This window comes from Myotis daubentonii, chromosome 10, assembly GCF_963259705.1.
Source record: "Myotis daubentonii chromosome 10, mMyoDau2.1, whole genome shotgun sequence".
Taxonomy (NCBI): Eukaryota; Metazoa; Chordata; class Mammalia; order Chiroptera; family Vespertilionidae; genus Myotis; species Myotis daubentonii.
Window position 1 is genome coordinate 27544121 of NC_081849.1, and position 26230 is coordinate 27570350.

The window sequence follows — 26230 nt, forward strand, 5'->3', positions numbered from 1 at the left end:
GTAGTGGTTACCATAGTTACACTGTTCTTGTGAGTTTCATTTGTTTTGGCAGCACTTCCTGCACCTCCCTCAGCCTATTAGCTTCCCAGATAAGATCTAGGGAGCATTATAAGGTCAAGCTTAATTATGCTAAGAGGACTGTGCCCTCTAAGCTGAGACTTTGTGACTTTGCCAACAGGTCAGTCCTAGGCTTAACCCTATAGCTGCTCGCCACACTCTGGAGATAACTGCTTTTCTTTCTAGCACTAGAGGTTAGTTTTGCCTGTTTGGGCAGTTTTATATAAATGGAATCATACAGAATGTTTTCTTTGGTTCCTGCTTTCACTCAGCATTATGTTTGTCGGCTCATCTGTGTTGTTACATGTATTTGTAGTTCATTCATTGGCATTGCTGTATAGCACTGACATGAATGCACCTTGTACGAATGTACCTCACTTTATGTGTCACTTCTTCTGGAGATGGAGATTTGGGCTATTATGAATAGTGCCACTAAGAAATTTTTGTTTGTTTGTTTTTTAATCCTCACCCGAGAATATTTTCCCATTGACTTTTAGGGAGATTGGAAGAGAGTTGGAAAGACAGAGAGTAGCATCGATGTGAGAGAAACACCTCAATTGGTTGCCTCCTGTGTGAGCCTTGACCAGGGCATGGGCCAGGGAGTAGCCTGCAATGAAAGTACCAGCCCTTGACCGGAATCAAACCTGGGACACTCTGATCGCAGGCCGATGCTCTATCCTCTGAGCCAACCTGGCTAGGGCTAAGAAATGTCTTGTACTTGCCTTTTGGTGAACATAAGTACACACTGCTGTTGGATATGAGTATCTTCATCAAGGTCCAGCCAGCCAGAAAACAGAAATGACCAGTAATTTGAAGAGCGAAAGTATAATAGGAAGAACTATTAACTAATAGCAGCGGATTTGTTACTGTGAGGGGTTAAGAAACTGCCAGGATTACAGGGAGAGCAGACACGAGGAACAGCTACTGCCTAGGACTGAGAGGGGCTTCCCGAGGAAGGAACTCATGTGGACCAGGGTCTTCTCCCCTTAAAGTGGAGATTCCACCTTAGTGGGGGTCTGGCTGTAGCCCTCCGCTAGCAGTGAGGTGCTGATAAACGCTATGAGCACCTTTGGGTCCAGCCAGGAAGCTGGCTGGGCTCTAGGGCCTCCTGGGAACCACCTGGAAGGTGCTGCTCAGCTGACCCAGGTGAGCGCCACGCAGGTCCTCTGTGCTGCAGGAACAGGGAGGAAAGGCGCCAGAACCCAGAAGAGGAGCCGCCTCCTGTCCTGCTCTGGCAGCGCCCGCCCGCCTTCCCCGACAAATCCCGGCATCGCACGATACCTGGCGGAGGCGGCGTCCCCAGGGTCCAGCTCCACCATCACAAACAGGGCCGTGAAGGGTGGATTTGGAGCTGAAAGGCTGTAAATCGACAGCTGGAACACCCCAGTTGTCAACTTACACCCAGTTTTAAGGGGTTCTTTCAACTTCAGTAGTTTGTTTCTCCATAAAACCAAAGTTAGGAAGTATAGGCATGGCTTCAGCTCCCAGGCGTCTTTGTTTTTCCTCCTTTCCCTGAGCCCAAACTTCTAGCATCTTTCAGTGAATAACATCTTAGACAGCAGCCAGGCTCACCCTGTTTAAACCTTCGCACGTGCCCTTCGCTTGTGAGGAGGGACCCATCGTCCTGAGAGGGTTCATCTTCTTTGCCCGGAGTTGGCGCTGTGAAGGTTTCTTGCTTCCACTTCCTGCCACTGAGACATCGTTTGAATCATTTATAAAATCGGCTTCGCCAAGATGCTGACCCAAAAATTAAGTGAGATGACTCCTGTGGCTTGCTGCTTGACAAGTGTCCTCAAGGTGACAATCCTACAGAGATCTGTCACTTGGTGTTTTGTAAACTTGTTCTCCTTATCGATGACATGAGGGTGGTTTTCTCCTCCTTCTGCCGCGTAAACCTTGAGGTGCTTGGAGCTGTGCACAGGCTCACGGTATTGATAAAGCCAAAGGTGGTTGTTGCTTGTCTCATGGGTCATGTTCAAGCAATGCCCCCGTGTACTGACAGGTGTGTAAAAGCTGGCTTCCTCGGGGATGTCATTAAAGACAGGTTTTCTTCTTCAGAGTCCTGTGGTTACGGCACAGGGCGTTTTGGCTAGAAAGGAAATCTTCTCCACCAGAACGTTAGCGGCACAAGGTCAAGGACTTCATCGTATTGCCCACCGTATCCTCCAAATCTAGAAGCTTTAGCAAATGCGCAGTAGGTAATGATTGGAAGGTAGGAAGAAAGGACAGAGGGACAGATGGAGTTGGGGGAGGAAGAGGAGGAGAAGGAGGAGGAGGGGGAGGAGGAAGGACCTTTAGAAAAAACAGCTCCTTTTGTAGCGACTCATACACAAATGGGAGAGGGGTTGCCTGCCCTGGGGGAACCTGTAAGTAGAATAACCACCTAAGGAACAGTGCTCAGCGCCCAGGCTGCGGGCAAGCTCCTGGACAGCAGGACACACCTCTACTCGGCCCCTGTGCCTGGTCCCCCCGCACTGCTGCTGAGCTGGGGGGTGTTAAATCGCCTTATGCCCTGAGGTGGCAAGTCTAACTCTGAGGAAGAGACACTGTTTTACCGCCTTGACAGAAAGAAGGATGTCAGAGAACCAAGTTCTTCACTTGTGTGACACGTCTCAGAGTTATTTACTGAACTCCTCCCATAGCTGATAATATTTTAAGGGAAAAACAAACACACAACCGTGAGATCACTTGATGGTAATTTTCCTGCACTGGTTCGGTCACTTATAAGAGCCCCACGGCCTTTGCACATGCTGACCCACCCCTGACTCGTGCTGGTCAGGACCATTTCACAGCACGGGGCACCGGCTCTGGCTCGAGACAGACCTGGGTTCAAGCTCAGCTCTGACATCTCCTGGGTGACCTGGGCTAGTTTTTCGAATTTTTTAAATCATCCTCATGTCCTTAATCTGTACAAATGGACAAGCCATACCACTTCCTGCCCTCAGAGGCTTGTAATGAGAAATGAATAAGATGATTTGATGGAAATGCTGCACACAGGGCCTGGCACATAAAGAGTGGTTCAAGTCTGTTAGCCCCTGTGCACTAAGCCCTGTGCTAAGGTGGGGCTACAAAGATGCGTAAGACAGTCTCCTGCGGTTTCTGCTTCATCTGATGACAGACACAGAGTCCACCAGGTGGAACGGTGCGGAGGAAGAGGTGGGCTAATCCCTGTCAAATGCTTCCCCCGACGGTGGGAACACGGGGAAGGACTGCGACCGCGACCTCAGGCCATGCGTGCATCCGTGTTCCCTAAGCGGATTACAGCGATGCCCTGGGCTCCGCCCTGAGGGGCGTGGCAAGCGAAGGGGCCAATAGACACGCAGCGCATCTGGCTGCGGCTCCATAAGTGCCAGGCCCTGCACCCAGCAACTGCTTGCCAGCCGACCTTACCTCCAGACACAGTGGCTCCTGACCGCGCTCGATGAAATGATGGATCCCACAGCTGAAGACCTAGTTCAGTTATCTGGCAACCAGACCCCTTATGGAGGCCAGATGACCTGCGGTGGGGACCAGACCCGTTATGGAGGCCAGATGACCTGTGGTGGGGACCAGACCCGTTATGGAGGCCAGATGACCTGTGGTGGGGACCAGACCCGTTATGGGGGCCAGATGACCTGTGGTGGGGACCAGACCCGTTATGGGGGCCAGATGACCTGTGGTGGGGACCAGACCCATTATGGAGGCCAGATGACCTGTGGTGGGGACCAGACCCGTTATGGAGGCCAGATGACCTGCGGTGGGGACCAGACCCATTATGGGGGCCAGATGACAGCTCTTAAAGGGGGCTATCCACTGACCTTCACTGGGAACCATACCTTCACTGGGGGCCAGGTGACAACACACAGCAGTGACAAGACTCTCTATGGGGGTCAGATGGGGACCCTTAAGGGGACCAGATGAGAGCCTTCACTGAGGACCACACTCTCTCTGGAACCCTTATGATGCCATGTCAATCGCCATCATTGCCATACCTAGGATTCCCGGACTGTTCAAGTTCCCATTTGACCCAAGGACAACCCCTAGAAGAGCAGAAGTCAAAACTCAAAACCCAGAGATGTCAGTTCAAGAAGAATCTTGACATTTCAAAGCCCTACATTTGCACAGACCAGGACTGTAAGAAATCATATTCAAAGAATTCCTATCTCGGCCGAGAGGATCGCTTCACTGGGGCAGTCTCCGCATCTCATGGGGAGACAGACCTGCTGCCTTTGATTGGTCTTGGTCCTCATACCTCCAGGAAGAAACCGGATCTCGATAAGCTCTATGAGCTGAAGTCCAAAGCTCCGCAGAACCAGTTTGGCCCCTCAGCCCTCATCAACCTGTCCAATTTATCAGCCATAAAACGGGAACCAGTCAGCACCCCTCCGCAAGGCTCCATGGCCAATAGCACTACAGTGGTAACAATACCAGGCACGCCTGGGTCTGGAGGGCGTCTCAGCCCTGAAGACAATCAGGTGTTGACCAAGAAGAAATTACAAGACTTAGTGAGAGAAGTGGATCCTAATGAGGAACTGGATGATGATGTAGAGGAGATGCTGCTGCCGATGGCTGATGGTTTTATCGAGAGTGTAGTGCCAGCAGCCTGCCAGCTGGCTCGGCAGCGCGAGTCCAGCACCCTGGAGGTGAAGGACGGCCAGCTGCACCTACAGTGCCGGTGGAACACGTGCCTCTCAGGATTTGGCTCTGAAGAAATCCGACCCTACAGAAAAGCTTGCACCACAGAGGCTCACAAACAGAGAATGGCATTGATCCGGGAAATAACCAAGAAATAACCCATGGAAAGATCAGGGAATGGACAACATTGTTTTTGGAGATGCTTGAGCTGAGACCTCAGCCATCTCATCTTTGGACTTTTTTTTTTTAATGCTTTACAGAGAAGCATATATATTTTTATTAACAGTGCAGCAATATCTATAATGACTGACAGGATCTGCCAAAAGAATAAAGCCTCCTGCCCCCACTTTGGCCCTTTCCCCTGCCGCCTCTAAGAGGGGCAACTGATCTTCCAGAGAAGATTTTATTTGTGGTTTATTATATAAGTGATTGAATATGGGACAAAGCAGTGTGGTCTGATTTCGTGAGACAGTATTAGCAGGATTGGTAGAGGTTTTTGTTTCCTTCTCCCTTCCTCTTTCCCCTGTACTTTGTAATGTCAGTGAAAAAAGAAAAAAAGAATTCCCATCTCCAAATCCATAATCGCAAACACACAGGAGAGAGGCCCTACAAATGCAGTGTGAAGGGATGCACATGGGAATTCGCCCGTTCAGATGAGCTCACGAGACACAACAAAAAGCACAGTGAGGAGCGACGCTACCTGTGTACTCTGTGCGACAGGCGTTTTGCACGATCTGATCACTTGAAGCAGCACCAGAGAGTCCACCAGTGATGACGAACCTGAATCCACCAGCCCATGAGGAAACAAGGTTCTCCCTACGCCTTTGTGTGCTTAGCACCTAGCATTGTGCCACCACATTGTAGGTGCTTCATATCACTTGTAACCTTTTAAGGTTTTTATTATTTTATTTTCTAAAACATAGAAGAAATATCCCAGCTGTTGTGGCTCAGTGGTTGATTGTGGATCCATGAACCAAGAGGTCACTAGTTTGATTCCAGGTCAGGGCACATGCCCGGGTTCAGGGCTCTATCCCAGTGGGGTGTGTTCAGGAGGCAGCCAACCAATGATCCTCTCTTATCATTGATGTTTCTATCCCTCTCGGCCTCTCCCTTTCTTGCTGAAATCAATATAAATATATTTTTTTTTAAAAAGAAGACAGTCTCATGCCTCAGAGAGCTCACAGGTATAATGAGGGAGAAAGATGGCGTCACCGAAGAGGTTTTCTCATCTTCCATTTGGACAATAGCACAACCTAAACCAGGGGTTCTCAACCTTCTGGGCCTTTAAATATGGCTCCTCATGTTGTGACCCAACCATAAAATTATTTTCTTTACTACTTCATAACTGTAATGTTGCTACTGTGATGAATCATAATGTAAATATCTGATATGCAGGATGGTCTTAGGCGACCCCTGTGAAAGGGTCATTCGACCACCATAGGGGTTGCGACCCACAGGTTGAGAACCACTGACCTAAACTCTTCCCCCCCCCCCCCCCCGAGACCCAGTTCTTTTTTATACTCCCAAGGTGTCCTTCTAGCCACAGCTGGGCCCCCCGCAGACCCTCACGGCCTTCATTATTGCCGCCGTCCTGTTTTCATCCTATCCGGTGGCAGAGGGTCTCTGCTCAATTAAAGGTGATTTGTGCTCTATGGGGCCTCCAAATCCCATTGGTTTGAATAGAAAGACACAGCTACTGTGCTGTAGAATGTTCTTTACCTTCTATTGACCTGTGACCCCATGAGTCATCTGCAGCAGCAGCTTCCACACCATAATATCATCCAAAAGATCTCGGCGAAGTTATTGGCATTTCATAGGGGCCTTAGTGACAACACTGAGCTGGCGGAAGGGTCTGATGAGTCATGAATATGAATGTCATTATTCAAATTACTCTGGTAGATGTCGAAGATAAAAGGAAATGTTTTATTTTGTGTTCATTAAGCACTAGAGGGTATATTTCCCCCCGGATGCCGGCTTGTTATGCCTAGAACGGTTAATGGGAGTTAAATTCCAACATCACATCAAGGAGAGAGAGGATCCCTCAAGTATTTGGGACCGCCTTCTCCAAATTGCACATCAAAGGTAGATTGTAAACTTCTGCGCTGTCTTGCTAATGGATTAAAGTGTATGTGACTTTTTCTCCTCCCTCCAAACACTAACTTTCCTAAAATAGCGATGATTACGGGAGTTTTGTAGCATGAGAGATTGTGAGGTCTACCAGGGCCAGCACCATTATGGGTTTTCCCCCCTGGGGAGAAAAACTAACCTTGTATGAACGCATGCTGTGTATCGGGCTTTACTTACGCCCTCTCACTCTCTCACTGTTTCACAAACCCCCAGTGAGATGCTTCTGTCTCGGGTTTGAAGAAGCTGAGGTCCGGGTGGCTAAGTAACATATCCTGAATCTAAGAATCAAGTGAATAAATAATCTGATGAACAGAATGAACTGGTGATTATAATAGAATCAGGGACATAGAAAGGGAATGGACTGACTATTCTTGTGGGGGAAAGGGGTGTGGGGGATTTGGGGAGAGACTGAACAAAAATCGTGCACCTATGGATGAGGACAGTGGGTGGGGAGTGAGGGCACAGGGTGGGGTGGGAACTGGGAGGAGGGGAGGTATGGGGGGGAGGAAAGAGGAACAAATATAATAATCTGAACAATAAAGATTTAATTTTTTAAAAAAAGAATTAATCCCACATCGTGGTGAGGGAGTCACTAGGAAAGTGCCCTGTATACGACTCTGGAGAGGCGGGAGCCTGTGCAGAGGTGGGCAAGGGCTGGAGAAACCGCCCATTGCAGGCTGTGAACTCAGCGTGCAGGGGGATGACATGCCCCACCCTGTGTCTTGCCTGACTGTGCCGGAGGCTCTAGGTGTTATACTGTAATCAGAAGATGCCTTAATCAATAAGCCAAATTTATTTGGAGTCCCGTTCATTTTCGCTAGCGCTATCGGGCCCAGAGGAACTCTTGCTTCTCAAATTCTGGGCCCAATATGGTGGAAGTCTTTTCAATTTATATGTTTTTCAGCTCTTTGTTTTCCAAATTTGGAATGAGACTTCTGGACCTTCTGAGAAAAAGTCCTGTGTGCTGGGACAGGGCGGTGAGACCATATCTCAAGGCCTGGCCTGGCGCCAGCACTGACAGCTCTGTCTGGGGCACAGTTTATGGCCTCTCTGGAATGGGGAGTAGTCTTATTTTCCCTATTATTTAAGGAAGCAAATGTTTACAGAAGCCAGGATGGCAGGGTTAAAATTTTAAACAGCAGTTGTTACCCAAGATGGAGGTTACTATGCTTCATGGGTACTTCCGAAGGAGAGGACCCCAGAAAGCTCAGTCTGAGGCAGGTTTTTTAAAAAGCATATGTTTCTATAGATTTTTAGAGAGAGCAGAAGGGAGAGGGAGACAGAGAGAGAGAAACATCCATGACAGAGGAACATCATCCACCGGTTGCCTCTTGCACGCCCCCTAGCGGGGATCAAGCTCACAACCCCCGCAAGTGCCCTGATGGGAATCGAACCAGCGACCTCTCGGTTCCTGGGTAGGTGCTCCACCGCCGAGGCACACCAGCCAGCCTGAGGCAGGTTTTATACCATTTAAAGAGAACATGTTTCCGCTGCAAATAAGACCCGCTTTGTCCATGGCACCCATGTGGAGGAGGAAATGACCCCCGCCTTCGCCACCCCGTCTTCCTGTGGCTGCTTCTGGAGCTGTTTTCTGGGTCTGGGTAACATCTGTGCTGCCCCCGCCCCCCCTTCGTGCTCTCTTTCCCGTCTGGAGTGAAATGGGGTCCCCAGAGGAAGTGGGAATGGATCAGCTAAGCAACCCCCAGAGTAGCGACAGCCCTGCTGAGCCCACCTTCAGGGCTGTGCTGGGCTCCGAGCACCTAATCACCTCTAGGTACAGACAAATGGAGGGCACATTTGGGGAAAAGCAGCCACAGTGATGGAGGAGGAGCTGGATTCATGAAGAAAGATGAAAGAGCTGAGTAAGTAGAGCCCCGTAAATGATGACCGCAGGGAACTCGGGGACCCGCTTCTTACAGCTGCAGGTTGTAAACAGTCAGCGGAGTAAGAATTATGTTGGTTGGACCTGAGAAATATAACAAAGAGTAATGAAAAGAAATATATAATAATAATGGGCTGTAATTTCATACCTGTTCCCATCCCAAGAAACTTCAAAACATTTTATGGCTCAGTATAATACACACACTACAGCGGGGCGCACTCACGCTGCAAAGTGGCCTGTAATTTAGCTACCGCCTGAGCAAAAACAATATTTAGTGCGAGGGAAGTGGGCACTTTGGGCACAAAGGTGGGGCCCTGGCTCAGCTCTGCCTGCTGCCCCCTCCCAGGCACAGTGTAGGCAGTGGAGACATTTCGGAGGTGCACACCCAATTCAAGCCCCATTTTACAGGAAAAGGTCAAAGGATCTTCACAGCCGGAGAAATGCAGGTCTCAGAAAACCGTGAAGGCGGCGACAGCTTCGTCTCAGGTTGTCAGCTCCCTGACGGAGTCGCTGGGACTATGGCCAGGCCTCCTGCTCCTGTCCACACCCTGAAACCCTGGGCGTCTGGCGGGGTCTCCACCGCCCTGGCCCTCAGCTTTCTCAGCCTCGACCTGAGGAGCCAAGCCTTTGTCTCTCTGACTAGGAGCTGAGCGATGGTGAGCCTCGCATCCTCCTGTTCCCTCTGCAGGAAGGCTCCTTCCTCAAATACCCACTTGGCTGCTTCCACCTCGCGTTCAGGATTCTGCTTAAATGCCAAGTGCTGAGAGAGGCGGTGCCTGGTCCCCCTGCCTAAAAGAGGAGCAGCCTCCCACTTCATCACCCTCCAGCCCTTACTCTGCTGTACATTGTAGGCATGCTATCAACACCTGAAATTATATGATACTAGAGGCCCGGTGCACAAAATGCATGTGGGGCGGGGGTGTCCCTCAGCCCAGTCTGCCTCCTCTCACAGTCCGGGAGCCCTCAGGGGATGTCCTACTGACAGTTTAGCTGCAGTCTGGCCTCCCTCTGCGGGAGGCAACCGGGCTGATCAGGGGAAGGTGCCGCCCCCATCACCCCACTGCTGCTGCCACTGCCGGCCACGGCGTCTGTGAGGCCTGAGCCCCAGGCCTCACAGCCACCAGGGCTCATGGCTGCCTGAGCCCCAGGCCTCGCAGCCGCTGTGGCTTTGTCCGGATGGACGTCCAGATGGACGTCCGGAAGATGTCCACCCTAATTAGCATATTATCCTTTTATTAGTATAGATGATACTAGTTTTTTTCTGCCCTCTGACTCAAATGTACACTCCTTAAGGACAGGGACTTAGCTGTTCCATCCACGGCTTTCCCCAGCGTCAGCTAGATGACTTACAGGACACCATAGTATCTGCTCAGTAAATATTACCAAAGTGGGTTTATTTATTTATAACGATTTTTTTTTAAATTGATGTTTAGAGAGAGAAGAAGGGCAAGGGGGAAAAGAGAGAAACATTGATGTGAGAGAGAGACATTGATCAGCTGCCTCCTGCACAGCCCCTAGCAGGGATCGAGCCCACAACCTGGGCATGTGCCCTGACCCAGAATCTAACTGGCGACCTTCCAGTGGGGATGATGCTCACCCAGCTGAGCCACCCTGGCTAGCTGGGCAGACCTCTGGGCCCTACTTACAAGGGGCAGAAGAACTGGTAAAAGAACAAAAATCCTAGAGCCCATTGACTTCCTTCAATCTGCAGTTATTTCTTCTCTTTTAGAGTTGACCCTCCCACGCCATCTCCTAATAGAGACCCAAGATGCAATTTGGGAAGGTCAAATTAGAAATTTGACAAAAAAGCTAGCTTCCAGTTAAAAGGTACCTCTTTTGAAAGAAACGGTTCATGGAGCCAGCCCCCTCAGACCCTGTCCTGGCTTTCCAGACGAGGCAGGTGATGACGGTCACCCCTCTTTTTTCTTTTTAGTCAAAGATGTTTGTTCAGTCCTTCACTTGGCGGTGAGGAGAGCTCATTAATGGGGTGAGCACAGGGAGCCCATTTGGGGGGGTGCTTTAGAACGGAAGGAGTTAGGTTCTTTTGCTGTTTGAGTCTACGTTGTGTGGGGCCAGGGGGGTTGGTTACCCAGATCAATTTATTTTGGCTTCCGAAATGGTGAATGATGGCGGTGCATGCACAATGGCCCTGTCCCGTTTGGGCGTGGAGACTGCCTCAGTGAGTGAGTGGTCTTGAACTGCTTGGAGCCTGTGCTGGGGTGAGGCCTGGACCACATGTTCTCACAAAGGAGCCCTTCCCTCCATGTGCACAGACATTCTACTGCCCACTGAGAGGTCATGATCGTTTGTCCTTTCTGAACACACCCAGGAGCAAATCAATTCAGAGGTGAGAGTGGCAGGGCGTGGGCAGTGTTTTGAGTGATGGGAAGGGGTCAATGCTTTTAACTGAGTTCAGTATGTGAGATTTTTCTCCCGTGAAAATGATTTTCTTGAGGTTCTCTCCATCAAGCCTTCACTTAGGAATATGTGAACTTGGTCTATAGGAGTTAACAGGCGTTCATGTTGATGAAAAACCCGGAAGAAGGGAAACCGTATGGAGTTAGGGAAAAGGAGGTATTTTGGAATCAGATGGGTCTGGCTTCATCCCCCGACTCTGCTTCTTATTAGGTGTTGTGACCTTAAGGAAGTCGTTTAAAAACCTTCAGCTTCAGTTTCTTCACCTATAAAAGGGAATAACAGCACCTGCCTATTCTACCCTGAAAATTCAGTAAAATTACACACCTGAAGCTCCTGGCACGTGGGATGCGCTCAGTGAACTTCGGGCTCCGTCCACCCTCTGGCCCCTTTAAAATGCATCTGATGAAATGCAGAGTCAAGGTTAATGGAGCCACGAGAAGCGTTGGGCTCCAGGGGGACTTTGGGCAGATGCTCCCTGCACATCGACTTCGTTTAGAATCCAGGTCCTTTAATGATTTGTCCTCTTTGGAGAGGTGTGACCCTGGGAATGTCAGCCTGGCCTGGGAGGGTGGAGCCTGGAAGACCGGGACATGGGAAGGGAAGGATGGATGCATCCTCCTACGTGTCTGGAGAGTGAGGCTCGGGGCGTCCGCTGCGTTCTGAGAGCTTCCGCAGAAAGCTGAGGTCAACGCCTGCCCCTCACATCCCACGGTCATGCCTGACACCTCCTTCCTCCCCGGTGAATATACTGAGTGGCTATTCACTCCCTGCTCTGCAAGGAGAAGAGCCCATTCCCAAACCTCACCTTCCTCTTTCTCCTCTTCCTCCTCCCTCCTTTCAGATGCTCCTGTAGGTTTTCTCCTTTAAATGAAGTTTTGATGAACACAAGTGGGAAAAGGCACTTCCCTCAAGCTAAGGGCCTCCACAGTTCTTAGAAATGCTGATCAGTGCCTGGTACGGCTTAACAGCTGTTTAGGATGTTCCCATGGGAGGTTTGCTGGTTTCCGGAAAGTGAGGGGGGGCGGAGCGCTGGAGGTGGTGTAGGAGTGGGCGGGCCAGTGTGAGAGCCAGGGTGGGCGAGGAGGATTTATGAAAAGTAGAAGGGTGGGCCCTAGCTGGTTGCTCAGTGGTTAGAGCTTTGGCCCGCAGACTGAAGGGTTGCAGGTTCGATTCCGGTCAAGGCATGTACCTCGGATGCAGGCTCCATCTCCGGTGCCAGTCAGGGTGTGTGTGGGAGGCAACCAATCGATGGGTCTCTCTCACATCGATGTGTCTCTCTCTGTCCTTCCCTCTCCCTTCCACTCTCTCTAAAAAAATCAATGGAAAAATATCCTCGGGTGAGGATTAACAACAACAAACAGTAGGGAGATGGGATCATGGATGAGAAGCTGGATTCTGGGGAGAGAGGTGTAGAGACTGGCCAGGGAACCTGGCTCCCTCTGCCTCCTTAACACATTTACTAAAGACATATATTACCTTTGAAAGCTTTCTGTGGGAGAATTTGCACTTCTTTCTTTTTTTTTAATGTCACAAAAATCACACATGTAAGCAGTGTTCAAAAACATAGTTAACAATTGGGTTTTTAAATACCTTAGTCTCTGAAATCAAGTAGAAAACAAGAAGTGTAGCTATAACCAAAATTACAAGAGTACCAGCATTTATAATGTCCATGTATTAACTTTAACAGAGATATTTACTTCTTCATAAGGCTGAGTCACTGACCAGTGTCCTTTCTTTCCAGCCTGAAGGACTTCCTTCATGCAGGGCAGGTCTGGTGACAAACAACTCTCTCAGCTCTGGTTTATCTGGGAATGTCTTCATTTCGCCCTCATTTCTGAAGGAGAGTTTTGGCAGATAGAGGATTCTTGGTTGGCAGCTTTTCTCCTTTAGTGCTTTGAATATATCAACCTGCTGCCCCTTAGTCTCGAGGCCTCAGATGAGACATCTGCTCATGATCTTATTGGCCACAGGGTGTGGGGAAATGGGTCAGAGGCTGGACACCACCGCTATGGTGGCGGCAGTGCAAGGAGTACAGCCTGTTATGCAAGGATCCTGGGGCCAGAGGACTTGATCCAGTGGGTTATGGAGAGGTGCCAAGTGTGGGAGTGTTCTCTGCATGGGATTCACATCAGAAGGGTGCCTGGCATCTCTGTGGCCTTCAGGAGCATGGTACCCCAAATCCCTGGTGAGCTTGGAGGATGCCCTGGAGCCACCTGAGGGGCAAGAGGAGAGGCCACCCCAGCTGCAGGCCCACTACTTGGCCCCACCTGGGTGAAGCTTCAGAGACTGGACTTTCTCCCCCGGAGCCCTTCTCCCTTCCCTGCTCTTCTTTTTTTTATTAAAGTACTAGATGCCCAGCGTGGGAAATCGTACAGGACCCCAGACCTGCCACGCCGGTGGGACCCATCAATGCACCTCCTGGTGACCAATCATTTGGTCATTATGGCGTTATGGTCACTGGCTTTTTATAATATAGATTGATTCTTCCAAATGTTGTGATAAGCTTGTTGCTTCAGAAAGATCTACTGGGTACTCTTTCTTTAAAATATATTTTTTAAAAATATTTTTATTTCAGAGAGAAAGAGAGAGAGGGAGAGAGAGATAGAAACATCAATGATGAGATGAAATCATTGATCTGCTGACTCCTGCACACCCCCCACTGGGGATCAAGCCTGCAACCCAGGCATGTGCCCTGACTTCCTGGTTCATAGGTCAACACTCAACCACTGAGCCACACTGGCCAGGCTGTCTGGGGTCCTCTTGTTCTGCATCCGCCCTGCACAGAACCGGGGCTGTGCCTCCTCCAGCTTGAGCAGCGAGGAGTAATGTGGTACTTGGGCCTCATCAGAACCACTGCATGTCCTGCTCCTCTTGTTCTTCTGCTCTCCTGGCTCGAGACCTCACCCACCCGGCCCATTTCTGCTGGAGGGCGGGATGGTGTTGGTGGCTCACATAGCACTCGGCCTTCTTCCCGTGGGTGCTGGGCGTGCAGGGGTGTCAGCAGGAAGCATCCCTCCTGAGCTTTGAATGCAGCCCTGCACTGAGTCAGACCTTAAACGGCACAGCCCCGCCCAATCCAGGGGCCTGGAGGAGTCACTGCACATTTCATGCACCCTGGCCACTGGATGCAGTGGTCGGACACTTCACATTCATTTGCTCACCTGCCCCTTGCAGCAATCTTAGATTTATCCCCATTTCACAGAGCAAAAAACCAAGGCTTAGGATTGAAAAGTTTTGTGTTTTTTTTTTAATATATTTTATTGATTTTTTACAGAGAGGAAGGGAGAGAGATAGAGAGTCAGAAACATCGATGAGAGAGAAACATTGATCAGCCGCCTCCTGCACACCCCCCACTGGGGATGTGCCCGCAACCCAGGTACATGCCCTTGACCGGAATCGAACCCGGGACCCTTCAGTCCGCAGGCCGACGCTCTATCCACTGAGCCAAACCGGTTTCGGCAGGATTGAAAAGTTTTAAATCAAACAACAAACACTTATTTCTTACAGTTCTGGAGGTGGGAAGTCCACGATGCAGTCGCCAGCAGATTTGGCGAGGTCACTCAGCTGTGAAGCGGTGGGGGTGGGGGTGGGGGTGGGGGTGGGGCTGGCTAGAAGCATTGGGGTGTCTGGCTCCGTGAGTCACCCCCTCCCTCTGCCCCGCTCTCTCCTCTTCTGTTGCAGAATGTGCTGCAGCTTTAGAAGAAGGCGCTGTGCTCACCGCTGCACCCCCAACACTGTCCTGTGCCTTTGGGAGCCTGCCTGGCACTGAGCCTGGCGCGGAGCAAGTGAATTACTGGAGTAGCACGAACCCAGTCAACCCACACACACACCTGTGCTGAGCAGGATGGTGAGAGTCGGCCCCCTTCGGCTTTTAAACTCAGGAGGCTTCATAGGAATACGCGTCCGGGTTCAGTTACCCTCTGCGGCAAACAGCTTCATGGCTTAATGCTTTCTCGGGAGACTGTCAATGCCTCGGAGGCATGCCCACTCACACAAAACTTGGAAAGGTGGACGTGGGCAAAGAAAGTCAGCAAATCAGCAAATCCAGGACACAGGCGCCTCGTTGTTATTCAGGGACAAGAAGTAAAGGGCCATCTGGTTCCTAGATTTACTACGCACACCAGAGAAGTCTTCAGATATGTCTCTGATGGGTGCACAAGAAGCCCACCTCACCCCCTCGATAAGACTGGGGCAACAGAGAATGCAGGTGGGTGCGTCCGTCACAACGTAACGACATGCCTGCTTCTGACTTCAGAGAGCAGAGTCACGGAAGGCGAACAGCAGAAACTCAGGACGGGGAGGAACTTCGAAGTCCTCTCGTCTGTCCCCATAAGTCATCGGAGGCAGGTTCGTTTTATTTCTGAAAACCCCCAGGGAAAAGCACGCAGAAACCTCTTTTTGGTGGAGGCTTTGCGGTGTTAACAAGTCTCACTCGCTGGAAGTTTAATCCCCCTAATTCATCACCTGTCACGGCAAACGCGTGTTGATGGAGTCTATTTTCTAAAGGTCTGTGCCCCTACCCACCTCCCAAACGGGTGCGCGGGACCTGCAGATGGGGTTGGCCCCCCCCCCCCCCCCCCTGCGCCTGGACGCTGGGCCAGGTGCAGCGGAACGGGGATGCGCTAAGCGGCGGAGAATAGAGAGTAGAGGGGCTGCCGCTGGCCTGGAGCGAGCGCACTGTTGGCCAGTTGCTATGAAACAATCTAGGGAAAGAGAGAAGAAACTGGCGAAAGTGATCCTGACAGAAGAGTCCAAGACGGTCTGGAAGTGTCAGAGTTTGTAAGCCGTGTCACAGAGGGTCATTAAGGAAGATGTGGATCAATGGGGAGGCTCCAGTGAAACCTACCATCACGCTAAGGCAGCGGTCCTCAACCTGTGGGTCGCGACCCCTTTGGCGGTCGAACGACCCTTTCACAGGGGTCGCCTAAGACCATCCTGCATATCAGATATTTACATGACGATCCATAACAGTAGCAACATTACAGTTATGAAGTAGCAACGAAAATAATGTTATGGTTGGGTCACAACATGAGGAACTGTATTTAAAGGGCCAGAAGGTTGAGAACCACTGCAAGGCTTCCTGGATACATGATCTATGAAAAGACAAGTCCAGAGGGTAGCCGGAAGGGGACACCGACTGAGAATGGGAAAACGTGTGGTTCTGGAGGTAGCAGAAGTGAGGGAGGACGTCGGCCACGGGCAGGCTGTCGGCCCAGCCAGGACAATGGGGCTTGTCGCCAGGGGAGAAAGAGGCTCGCCGTCGAGGGTAACACAACAGACAACAGTCTTACCGGTGTTTGTGAAGGTACCACGCTGGCCTTGAAGGCATCGCTACATCAGAGTCTGTCATGCTGACAGGCTGAGAGAAAATGCAAACGTTGGAAGACACCGAGTGAATCGAGAAAAAGTAGGCTTACAGGGTTAGAGCAGTCAGCGGTGTGGAAACCATGGAGAGTCATTGGGAAGCTCGACGTATTCCTTCTGTCACTGACAGGAAGATCGTTCCGATCATGCTGTTATTACTATTATTGCTATTATTTCTAACACTAACTCAACATAATTACGCTGGAATCTCGGGTTCTTCAGCAAGACCACATACCAGAAGGGATATCATTACAAGTACATGAAGACGGCCTTGCACAATCCCTTCAGAGCCAGAAAACAAAAACCATTAAAGTGAAAGGAAAGAGGACTGAGGGCTCCCCCTTGTGGACACATGTATGCCCTGCAACTTAGAGGAAAATGTGGAACTTGGATGGAAGGTGGACAGACGGACAGACAGACGGACAGAGGGATGGAGGGATGGATAGGTAGGTGGGTGGTGGATGACTTAGAGTTATAGTTTAGAGTAAAAAGCTTACCTCGAATGGTTGTAAAACAGGGAAGGGCCGGATGGAGCCATCTATATAATGTCACCGTTGGCCCCAACAGCACTGTCCCCTCTCGGGCCTGGGGTGCTGTCGGTTTAGGTGACTAGGTCACTCAGCATCACCTCCCCGTCTTCCCTTGCTCTGGGCCAGCCTGCTCACCAAGTCTCCCTCCTTCCAGCCTCCCTCACAGACTTCCTTGCTGATTTTTGATTTCCTCGTCCTCAGCTCCTGACAGCTTGCATTTCACTCTGCACTTTCTCCTTGGCGAGTGACCTCACCCAGTCTCCTGATTTAACCCTTCGAGTGCCAACCAATATCCGAGGAACTATGCTAAAATTGCCAAGGCATTTTTGCTGATTTTACAGCAGTTTAGGAAAAAAAATTATGAATCGCAAGTAAATGAAGTTACATATTCAAAAACTTAAGGAAACCTTTACTACATTGACATATTTAGCAATATCATCACCACTAATAAAAGCAGACTTAGAACTGGACGCCATTTCGAAGCTTTGATAGCGCTCCCAACACTTTTGGTGAAAGACAGGAGAGCGATTGCGCTCCCAGGCACCGTAGGGGTTAAAAACCCTCTCTGGCCTGCCCTAGCCTGTTTGTCTGGGTACATGGGGACTGACGGATCCTGGGTTCGATTCTGGTCGAGGACACATAAACTCGGTTGCAGGCTTGATCCCTGGCCCTGATTGGGATGCGTGTAGGAAGCAACCGATCAATGTGTCTCTCTCATATCAATGCTTCTCTCTCCCTGTCTCTCCCCCTCCTTTCAACTCTCTCTAAAAATCAATGGAAAAAATATCCTCGGGTGAGGATTAACAACAACAAAAAACCTCTTTATCCTGATGGTGCCCAAATACATCTTTTTTTGGCCCATCCTCATCTGAGGATATTTTTCCCACTAATGTTTAGAGGGAGTGGAAGGCAGGGAGGAAGGGGAGGTTGAGAGAGAGGAACATCGCTGTGAGAGAAAAACATCGACCGGCTACCTCCAGCCTCAGACCTCTCTTCTGAGCACTAGATTCACATACACAGTCCCTACTCTTCAACTCCATGTCACACCTCAGAGGCAGCCGTTTCTTCTTTGGCCCATCGGCTCCTGCTCCCTCCAGGCCTCCGGTCTCTGTACCAGCACCTGCACGCACCCTGTTGCTCAGACCAGGAATCTGGGTGCATTCTTGCTTCTACCCTTACCTCACCCCCACTCCCCCCCCAACACACACACACACATAAAAAACACACCCCCAACACCTGTCATTTCTGCCTCCCAGATTCACCTTCAGTCCTTCTCTTCCTCTCAGCTGCTGTAACCTCGAGCTAAGAAGCTACATAGCGCCCCCTCCGGACCCTCCCACGGGCTCCTGACTGCCCACCCCCTTCCACTGCTATCAGCTCATGTGTCCCCAGGTTGATCTTTTAAAACAATCACAAAGAGGATTCATCTGCTGACAACTCTTTCCTTGTTCCCCACCGCACTTCCAGTAAAATCCCGTCACCTGGCACTGAGACTGCCCTGGTGTGAGCCCTGCGGCCGCTCTAGCTCGGCCCAGTTCTCCCCCATTCACCACCGGCCACAGGGGCATCTACGTTCTCCAAGCAGCTCCGCTCTCCTGGGCCCTGGGGCCTCGTCCACGGGGGTTCCCTGGCCTGGAGTCTCCTTCCTCTTCCGTTTGAATGGCTCATTCCTGCTGCTTATTCAGGGTTCGGCTTAAACCTCACTCCTCCCGAACAGCACTTCCCGGCACCCCCGCCCCTTTCAGTCCACTCCGGCCGCTCATACAGAATGCAGACTGGGTGGTTTTTAAACAACAGAAATGCACTTCTCATGGGTCCGGAGGCTGGGAAACCCAAGTTCAAGACGCTGGCAGACACTGTCCGTTGAGGGCTGGCTTCTTGGCTCCTGGATGGCTGTCTTCTCCCTGTGTCCTCACCTGGTGGAAGGGGTGAGGGCGCCCCCTGGGGTCTCCTTTATCAGGGCACTCATCCCTTTCATGAAGGCTCCCCCCTCAAGACCCAGTCTCCTCCCAGAGGCCCCCCTCCTCATACCATCATCACATTGGGGGTTAGGTATCGACATGTGAATGCTGGGGACACACACCTTCAGTCTGTAGCACTCCCCGATCGTCCTCCCCCACCACAGCAGTCTACGTCTTTGCCTTCTACATCATCAGTCATTTATAAAGCCGTGTGCCTATTTGGATAGGGTCTTGTTCTCTATAAGTTCATACAGGCAGGGGGTGTCCTCTTTTCGTTCACAAGTTTTCATTTTCTAGAAATCAGGCCGTGAGATTAGGAGGTGGGGTCAGACTGCTGGCTGTCCGCTTGGAGGAAGTCCTCCGGGGACTGTGGGGAACAGAATGTGGATAAAGCGAGACGGGAAGCCCCCACAAGAGGAGCGACAGACCCAGGACAGAGACCCCGAGAGACACAGATACACCCAGCCCGCTCAGGGTCTGCATGTTTGTCTTCCCTCATGAGATCTCAGATCCTCACAGCCTCCCCTCCGCCTTTCAGCCTGGGCTGGGCCAGGGCACCCCTATAACCCAAAACCAACGCGGGCTGCAGATGAAGACAGAAGAATCAGAAGAAAGTTCCCTTAGCAATTCAAGGAAAGAAGATACATCTGGCCCAGCCGGTGTGGCTCAGTGGTTGAGCGTCAACCCATAAACCAGAAGGACATGGTCCGATTCCTGGTCCACATGCCGGGGTTCCGGGCTCCATTCCCAGTGTTGGGCATGCAGGAGGCAGCCAATCGATGATTCTCTCTCATCATTGATAATTTCTCTCTCTCTCTCTCTCTCTCTCTCTCTCTCTCTCTCTCCCTTTCTGAAATCAATAAAAATATCCTTTTGAAAAATGAAAATACATCTTGAATCAACCATTGGTATTGACCCGGTGGCAAAATTCAGGAATGGGGGCTGGGCTCTCCACATCCCGCTCACTTGCCTGGTCCCTGGCTCTGGCATTAAAAGGCGCTGCCCTAGTCTACAGTCACTTCACGTGGGAGTGTGGCTGTGGCCTAGAGGAAGGCCAGGGCTCTGATCCACCCCGACACCTGTCACCTTGAAGCCAAGTCACCCAGGAGCCCTGGAGCCCAGCCTCTCTCTGCAGCTGCAGCGGGCAGATGCGGGCAGGGCAGTGATGGATTTTGTGATTCTTCCTTTGAAGGACAGGGCTGGGCTAATGGAACACATCCTTCCTGCGAACGATGCATTTCTAGGTTTCTGTGCTTAAGGGTATGTGATTTCCGAACGGTAAACATGGCCTTAAAGGGGGGGGAGTGGGCGGACTGGGGACTGTTCCGCTTAACTATGCAGAGAATTCCCAACAGTTCCTTTAATTTGGTTTTCTCCAATAGGGCGAATTTGTATTCACTGACTGTGGCTCTTTAGAATAGCAAATTCATCTCTCTCTCTTCTCTGTGTTTCATTCAATGACTAGGTGGTCTCCAGGCTGCCTTAACATCAGCCGATCTCCCCTGCCTCCCTCCCTCTCCCCCCTGCTGAGATTTGGAGGCTGGGTGATCGAGCTAGCTGTTTCTCTTTTTCTACCCTCCCTCCTCTATCTTTTTTCATTTCAAATCCTTTTGCCATGAGAGGACTGGACCTCAGAAATAAGTGTGTGTTTGTGTGTGTGCAACACACATGCAATAGGATGGAGGTAGAAGCAGAGAGAGGGAAAAGCGCGGAAAGTCTAGCCTGGGATAAAAGAGATTGCCTTGGTCTACAGCCAAAGTTCCTGAAGGGGATGGATGTTTTCCTTTTTTAGCAGCACATCCCCTGGGGCATTTGACATTTGCTGTTAGTCACAGGCTCTGTCAGAGGGCGGATCCCCCAGCCATCCCTGAGGAGGGGCTCTGAGCAGAGGCTCTGTGTCCCGTGGTGCCTTGGCCCGGGGACGCCCCTCCCTGAGCCTGGGAGAGGGAGGGGAGGCCGAGACCAGCATGGCTTGGGGACTCACATCCCAGAATGCCCCAGGTGAGTGAACGGAGAGGAGCAAGAGATTCTCTGTACCTAGCAGAGCCCAGGTAGGTCTTACACATCGTTGTGCTTGGACAATTTTGTTTATTCCAACGACAAATAAGGCGGACTGGGACTCATGGATGAGGAATAAACGGTGAGAACAAAAGCATTGAAACCTCCCCCAAGAAACTATGAAAATGTGCCATTCTGCCCCGAAATGCAACAAAGGTTACGAAGCAACCCCACGCTGCACTGAAATGACTAATAAGCGAGATAGTATTTCATCCAGTTGGGGCCTCACCCACATTGTCCTGTGGGCCCCTCTAAGTAAGCTTCTGAGGGTCAGGCGAGCTAAAGGCCTGGCCCAGGTGCAAGAACTGCCTTTGGGTTTAGAAATCCTGGTTTTGAGACACAATGTTCCCACCCAGCCTGGGCAAGTTGTGACCTTTCTAAGTCTTCCTTTTCTAATAGCATCCACCTCACCTGGTTGTTAGAGGGATCTGAGGAGACAGTGTATTGGGAAACTGTTTTGTAAGCTGTGAGCCATGAAGGCATTATTTCTCTTCAGGGCGATGAGCAGTGGTTTTCAGCAGCCGATCAAAACAGAGAAACACATTTTTGGTGCCTGCACGGCACCTCCAGGCACACGGCAGTCACTACCTATGTGCGCGTGCCGAAGCGGCTCTGCACTCACCCTGGCTGAGCCACAACCCAGCGACCTGTCTCGGCTGCGCTGGCACCAGGCCCTTCCCGGGTCACGTGCTCTGGGAGTCACTGACATTTCTGGAACCGCCACGTGGAATTCAAATCACTTCATTGTTTCACAGAGATGAATCTGCCCTGATCCCCTTGTCCCCCATGGAGCTCTCTGGCTGCTGACAAAGCCCACCCACCACTTCATGCAGCGTCGATTCCGCACCCTCTTGGCACAAGGCGCAGTGCGGGCCCTGTGGAAGGTGGAGGACATGTAATCACCCCCTTCCATTACGGTAACACACGGCCCCGGGGACCGGCGAACCCTCACACAAGGTGAGCTCAGGGTTATTTATAAGAAGAATCCTGCATTTCTGCGGGTAACGTGCCCAGTGGCGTCTGGGTACAACGTGGCACCACGGCCTCGGTAGACAATACAATGCCACGGACAACACGCTTTGATTTGCCACAAAGCAGGGGGCAGGGCGTTTCTTTTCCACGGAGGGAAGCTTTCGGCAAAGTGGTGCAGGCCGATGGGGAACCTTTGGGTCCAATTGCGTTCTTAGGGAGGACAGGTCAGGAGGGGGCGTGGCCAACATGCAACCAGGATCTTGTGGCGTTTGGGTGGTGCCTGGGCCCTGGTTATCTTGGTAAGTTATGCTTCCTAAAAGGATGTTAATTTTGCCGGCTTTTCTGGTTATTGGCTGCATACTATTTACTCTTGGAAGTGATCTAACGACGCGGGCCTGCTCGTTTCTGACATTAAAACGGAGGGAGCCGATGTGATCAGGGAGTCGATGTAGGCTTCTCTACTAGTCCTAGTAGATACCAGTGGCGGAGACTCCGTGACGCAGGCCGAGTCTGCAGATCCAGGCTTGACAAATGCCTGCACATATTCCCCATGGGCCCTTCACACTGCACACAGCCGATGGCGCCCGGTAAGTAAGGACCACACAGCCAGGAACAGGCACCGCTCTTCACAAGTGGATCTAGCCCTGGCCGGTGTGGCTCAGTTGATTGAGCATAGTCCCGTGCACCAAGAGGTCACTGGTTCAGTCCCTGGTCAGGGCATGCCCGTGTTGTGGGCTCAATCCCGGGTAGGAGGCGTGCAGGAGGCAGCCAATCCATATTTCACTCTCTCATTGACAGGTCTCTCTCTCCCTTTCCCTTCCTCTCTCTCTAGAAAATCATTAAAAACATTTTTTTAAAAAGTGGATCCCATGCTAACTACATTTTTCCATTTTCACCTTCATAGTGATGCTTTCAGAGATTCATTAAAATATACTGTTTTGATCACTGAAACGTAAAATAATCACTTCATTCACAGTTTTAAGGCTTTCTAGGGCTTAAAGAGTTTTGAATAACTAGTTGTCAAAGTGTTACAACTTAAAATTAGAAAGTTCTCTTGGCAGTAGGAATGTTGCTGGTTCGATACAGACCCATACATTTTGCAGTTCCCTGCCCCCACCCCCGGGGTGCATGCCGGAGACAACCAGTCGATGTGTCTCTATCACATCGATGCTTCTCTCTGTCTCTCCCTCTCCCTTCCATTCTCTCTAAAAATCAATGGAAACATATCCTCGGGTGAAAATTAACAGAAAGAAGAAAGAAAGAAAGAAAGAAAGAAAGAAAGAAAGAAAGAAAGAAAGAAAGAAAGAAAGAAAGAAAGGAAGGAAGGAAGGAAGGAAGGAAGGAAGGAAGGAAGGAAGGAAGGAAGGAAGGAAGGAAGGAAGGAAAAAGAAAGGTGGAGGGAGGGAAGAGAGGGAGGGAGAAAGCAAGGAAGAAAGGAAGAGAGGAAGGAAGGAAGGAAGGAAGGAAGGAAGGAAGGAAGGAAGGAAGGAATGAGGGAAGGAAGGAAGGAAAGAAAGAAGGAAGGGAGGAAGGAGGGAGGGAAGGAAGGGAAGGAGGAAGGCGCATCTGAGCACAGAGCTTGTCTAAGAGGAGATGCCGTAGGCTCAGGTGGTGTGTGGAGTTAGGAGGCCCTTTCAGGGGGACTGAGCTGGTGTCTCTGGCTGCTCCCTACCCTGGGCCTGGCTCATGCTTTCCCATAGGAAACAGTGACAACATGGAACCGGCTTCTGAGGTTCCCAGAAAGGCTATTGTACTGCATCCTGTTAGATTCCCAAATCAGGGCTAGTCCTGGGGGACGGAGCACTTTTCGGTCCATTCTCCCTTCTGCTGAGAGAGGACAGGGCCCACTGGGTGGCCCTCCAGCAGGCAGGTGGGCCAGCGTCAGCAGGGGCGGCTGCAGGAGCAGAGGCGGCTGCAGGCCGGTGCGTTCCCACCGCAGGTGCTACTGAAGCGGGTCAGCTGCCGCAGCCTGGGCCACGGCGGAAACGGAGGGACGGTCACAGAAGGTTTATACCGAAGAGCAGAGCTTGGTAGCCGTGATCAGCAGGCACAGCATGCGTGACCTGGCTGTAGGGGCCCAAGCTCACCTGAGGCGCCGAGCCTGGGTGCACAGGTTAGTGGTCCTGGTCTTCAGTCACTGTGCGACTCTAGGCTCGCTCACATCTCGCCAACACTGCCCTCTGGGGGAGGGGGAGCCATTGCATAAAAGGACACAAGTGAAGTCTTCAGACCAAGGGTTCACACAGGATTCACAGCTGGGCGGGAGGGACTCATTCTCAGCGCGAGGGACTTCAGCCAGGGCCTCTCCGTGCTCCCAACATGTCCCACGCTTAGCCCCGCACGTGTCACCCCTTTAAAGGGCCACAGAGGATTGCTGGGAGTTTTGAAACCCACACAACATCTACCTTCTATGTCAGACATAAAGCAAATCAAGTCTCTCCCAGTGACAAACATCCTTTCTTGCAGCTGTTAGCAAGGGCCCCGGCAATGCTGACATCGGCTTGGGGGTAACTTGGTGTATCTTTAGCCATAAAAAAAGAGGGAACAATTTGGACAGCGAGTACCACCACGGGGAGATGCTAAGTGCTGGCAAGTAGGGCAGAGTTCCTTGGAAAACTGGGAATTGAGCTGCGGCTCCATCCATCCTCCCAGTCAGAATAAGAGCGTGAGCAGACAGTGAAGGGGAGGCGGGGACAGAGTGCAGGGCCCTGGAGGACAGACCAGCTTCCGTGAGGGCGGGGAATCGTGGTGGGTGGTCAGAACGCAGGGGAAAGGGAAGTGGCCCAGACTGTGCCTGAGACCCATCCAAGTTTAGGGTTTTTTCATTTATTTTGTTGGTTAATCCTCACCCTAGGATATTTTCCCATTGATTTTAGAGGGAGTGAGGGGGGAGAGACAGAGAGAGACAGAGACAGAGAGAAACATCGATGTGAGAAAGAAACATCGATCGGTTGCCTTCTGCATGCGCCCCGACCAGGCCTGGGGATCCAACCTGCAACCCAGATACCCACCCTTGATCGGGAATCAAACCCACAACCCCTCAGTGCTCAGTATGATGCTCTAACCACTTAGCATGCCGGTCAGGGCCACGTTTAGGGCTTTGCATTTCAATCTGTCGGCAAAGAAGAGACAGGGAAAGGTTTGTGGCAGAGCTGTGCGAGCGCGCATTTGCAATCCCTCCTCTGAGTGGCACAGCATCCAATCCAGTTTGCATTTAGATAGCGAAGCTGCTGGAGAAATAGAGCAAGGTCGTCTCTGCAGCAGCCCCGGGAGGAATCTCTCACCCGCTTGCCCTGAGCGGAGTCTCCCTCCTCGCCACTGGCCCACTGGAGGCACCAGTGAGAGCAAGATCAGCAGCAGGAGGCCCTGTGGGGGGAGCTGCCACAGATCCCGCAGCAAAGAGCCAGCAGCCCTGACCTGCACTGAGGCAGGGACGGTCGGAGAACGGGGACTGGGCAGGGAGGCCAGCGTCCTCGGGCTCCCACCTGTTTCGTTCACCTGTGTGGTCTGTGAAAACTGTGGACTGTGGGCCACTGGTTCCAGATGTCAAACACCAGAGAAGTCCCTAATAGTATAATTTTTGGGGGCTAACATGGGGTTGTCATTTTTTAAAATCTTGCCAACTAGGCCTTAAATAATAAAAAAAAAATGTTACTCTACCATCCATAATCAGAATCATTTAATACAAAATGACATCTTAATGCAAAACAAACAAACAAAACAACAACACAAAAACACAGTACCACCAAATCCCCATAAACAACCCAGGAAGGAAATAATCACAGAACAATCTTCAAAAATATTAGCTTTTTAAAAACTCCCTGGGTTGATCTTATTTTTTATCAGTTGGCCCTGATTTGTTAAAAAGAAAAAAAGATTGAGGGGGTAGGTTTTTGGAATTAAGAATTAAAAGGCCTGGGTTCAAATCCTGGCTAAGCTGTTCACTTCCCATTGGCTCCATGGGGGCGGCGGGGGTGGTGAACCGCTTTTGGGCTCTCGGACTCAGTTTTCTCAGTGATAAAATGGGAACAATAAACCTCGTTTCAGGACTGTTGTGAGGCCCAGGAGAGAGTCCATATGTGGAAGGGCTTTGTGCATTGCTGATGACAGGCAGAGGCCAACCACGCCCAGACTCTGGAGCCTGTAGGTCGAATGCAATTAGAACTTTCCAGAAGCTCCCAGATGCTGCTTCTAATGAGTGGTGTGATCTTGGGCTGGTTACTTAGGCCCCTCTGAATTTCAGGTTC

The 26230-nt window shown here is 51.0% G+C and overlaps 1 protein-coding gene across 1 annotated transcript; it reads left to right on the forward strand.

Moving 5' to 3' along the window:
• Window positions 1-3483: 3483 nt before the first annotated feature.
• On the forward strand, window positions 3484-5176 carry LOC132211342 (Kruppel-like factor 18). Its single transcript, XM_059656062.1, has 2 exons — window positions 3484-3925; window positions 4033-5176. Exons 1-2 carry the CDS (start codon window positions 3484-3486, stop codon window positions 4827-4829), a joined length of 1239 nt encoding a protein of 412 aa, XP_059512045.1. The 3' UTR covers window positions 4830-5176.
• The last annotated feature ends 21054 nt before the right edge of the window (window positions 5177-26230 follow it).

Excerpts from the sequence above, each read along its gene's own strand:
- LOC132211342 (XM_059656062.1), top strand. The coding sequence starts at position 3,484 with ATGATGGATCCCACAGCTGAAGACCTAGTTCAGTTATCTGGCAACCAG. Across the intron at positions 3,926-4,032 it reads TGACAAGACTCTCTATGGGG|GATTCCCGGACTGTTCAAGT; the intron begins GTCAGATGGGGA and ends TGCCATACCTAG.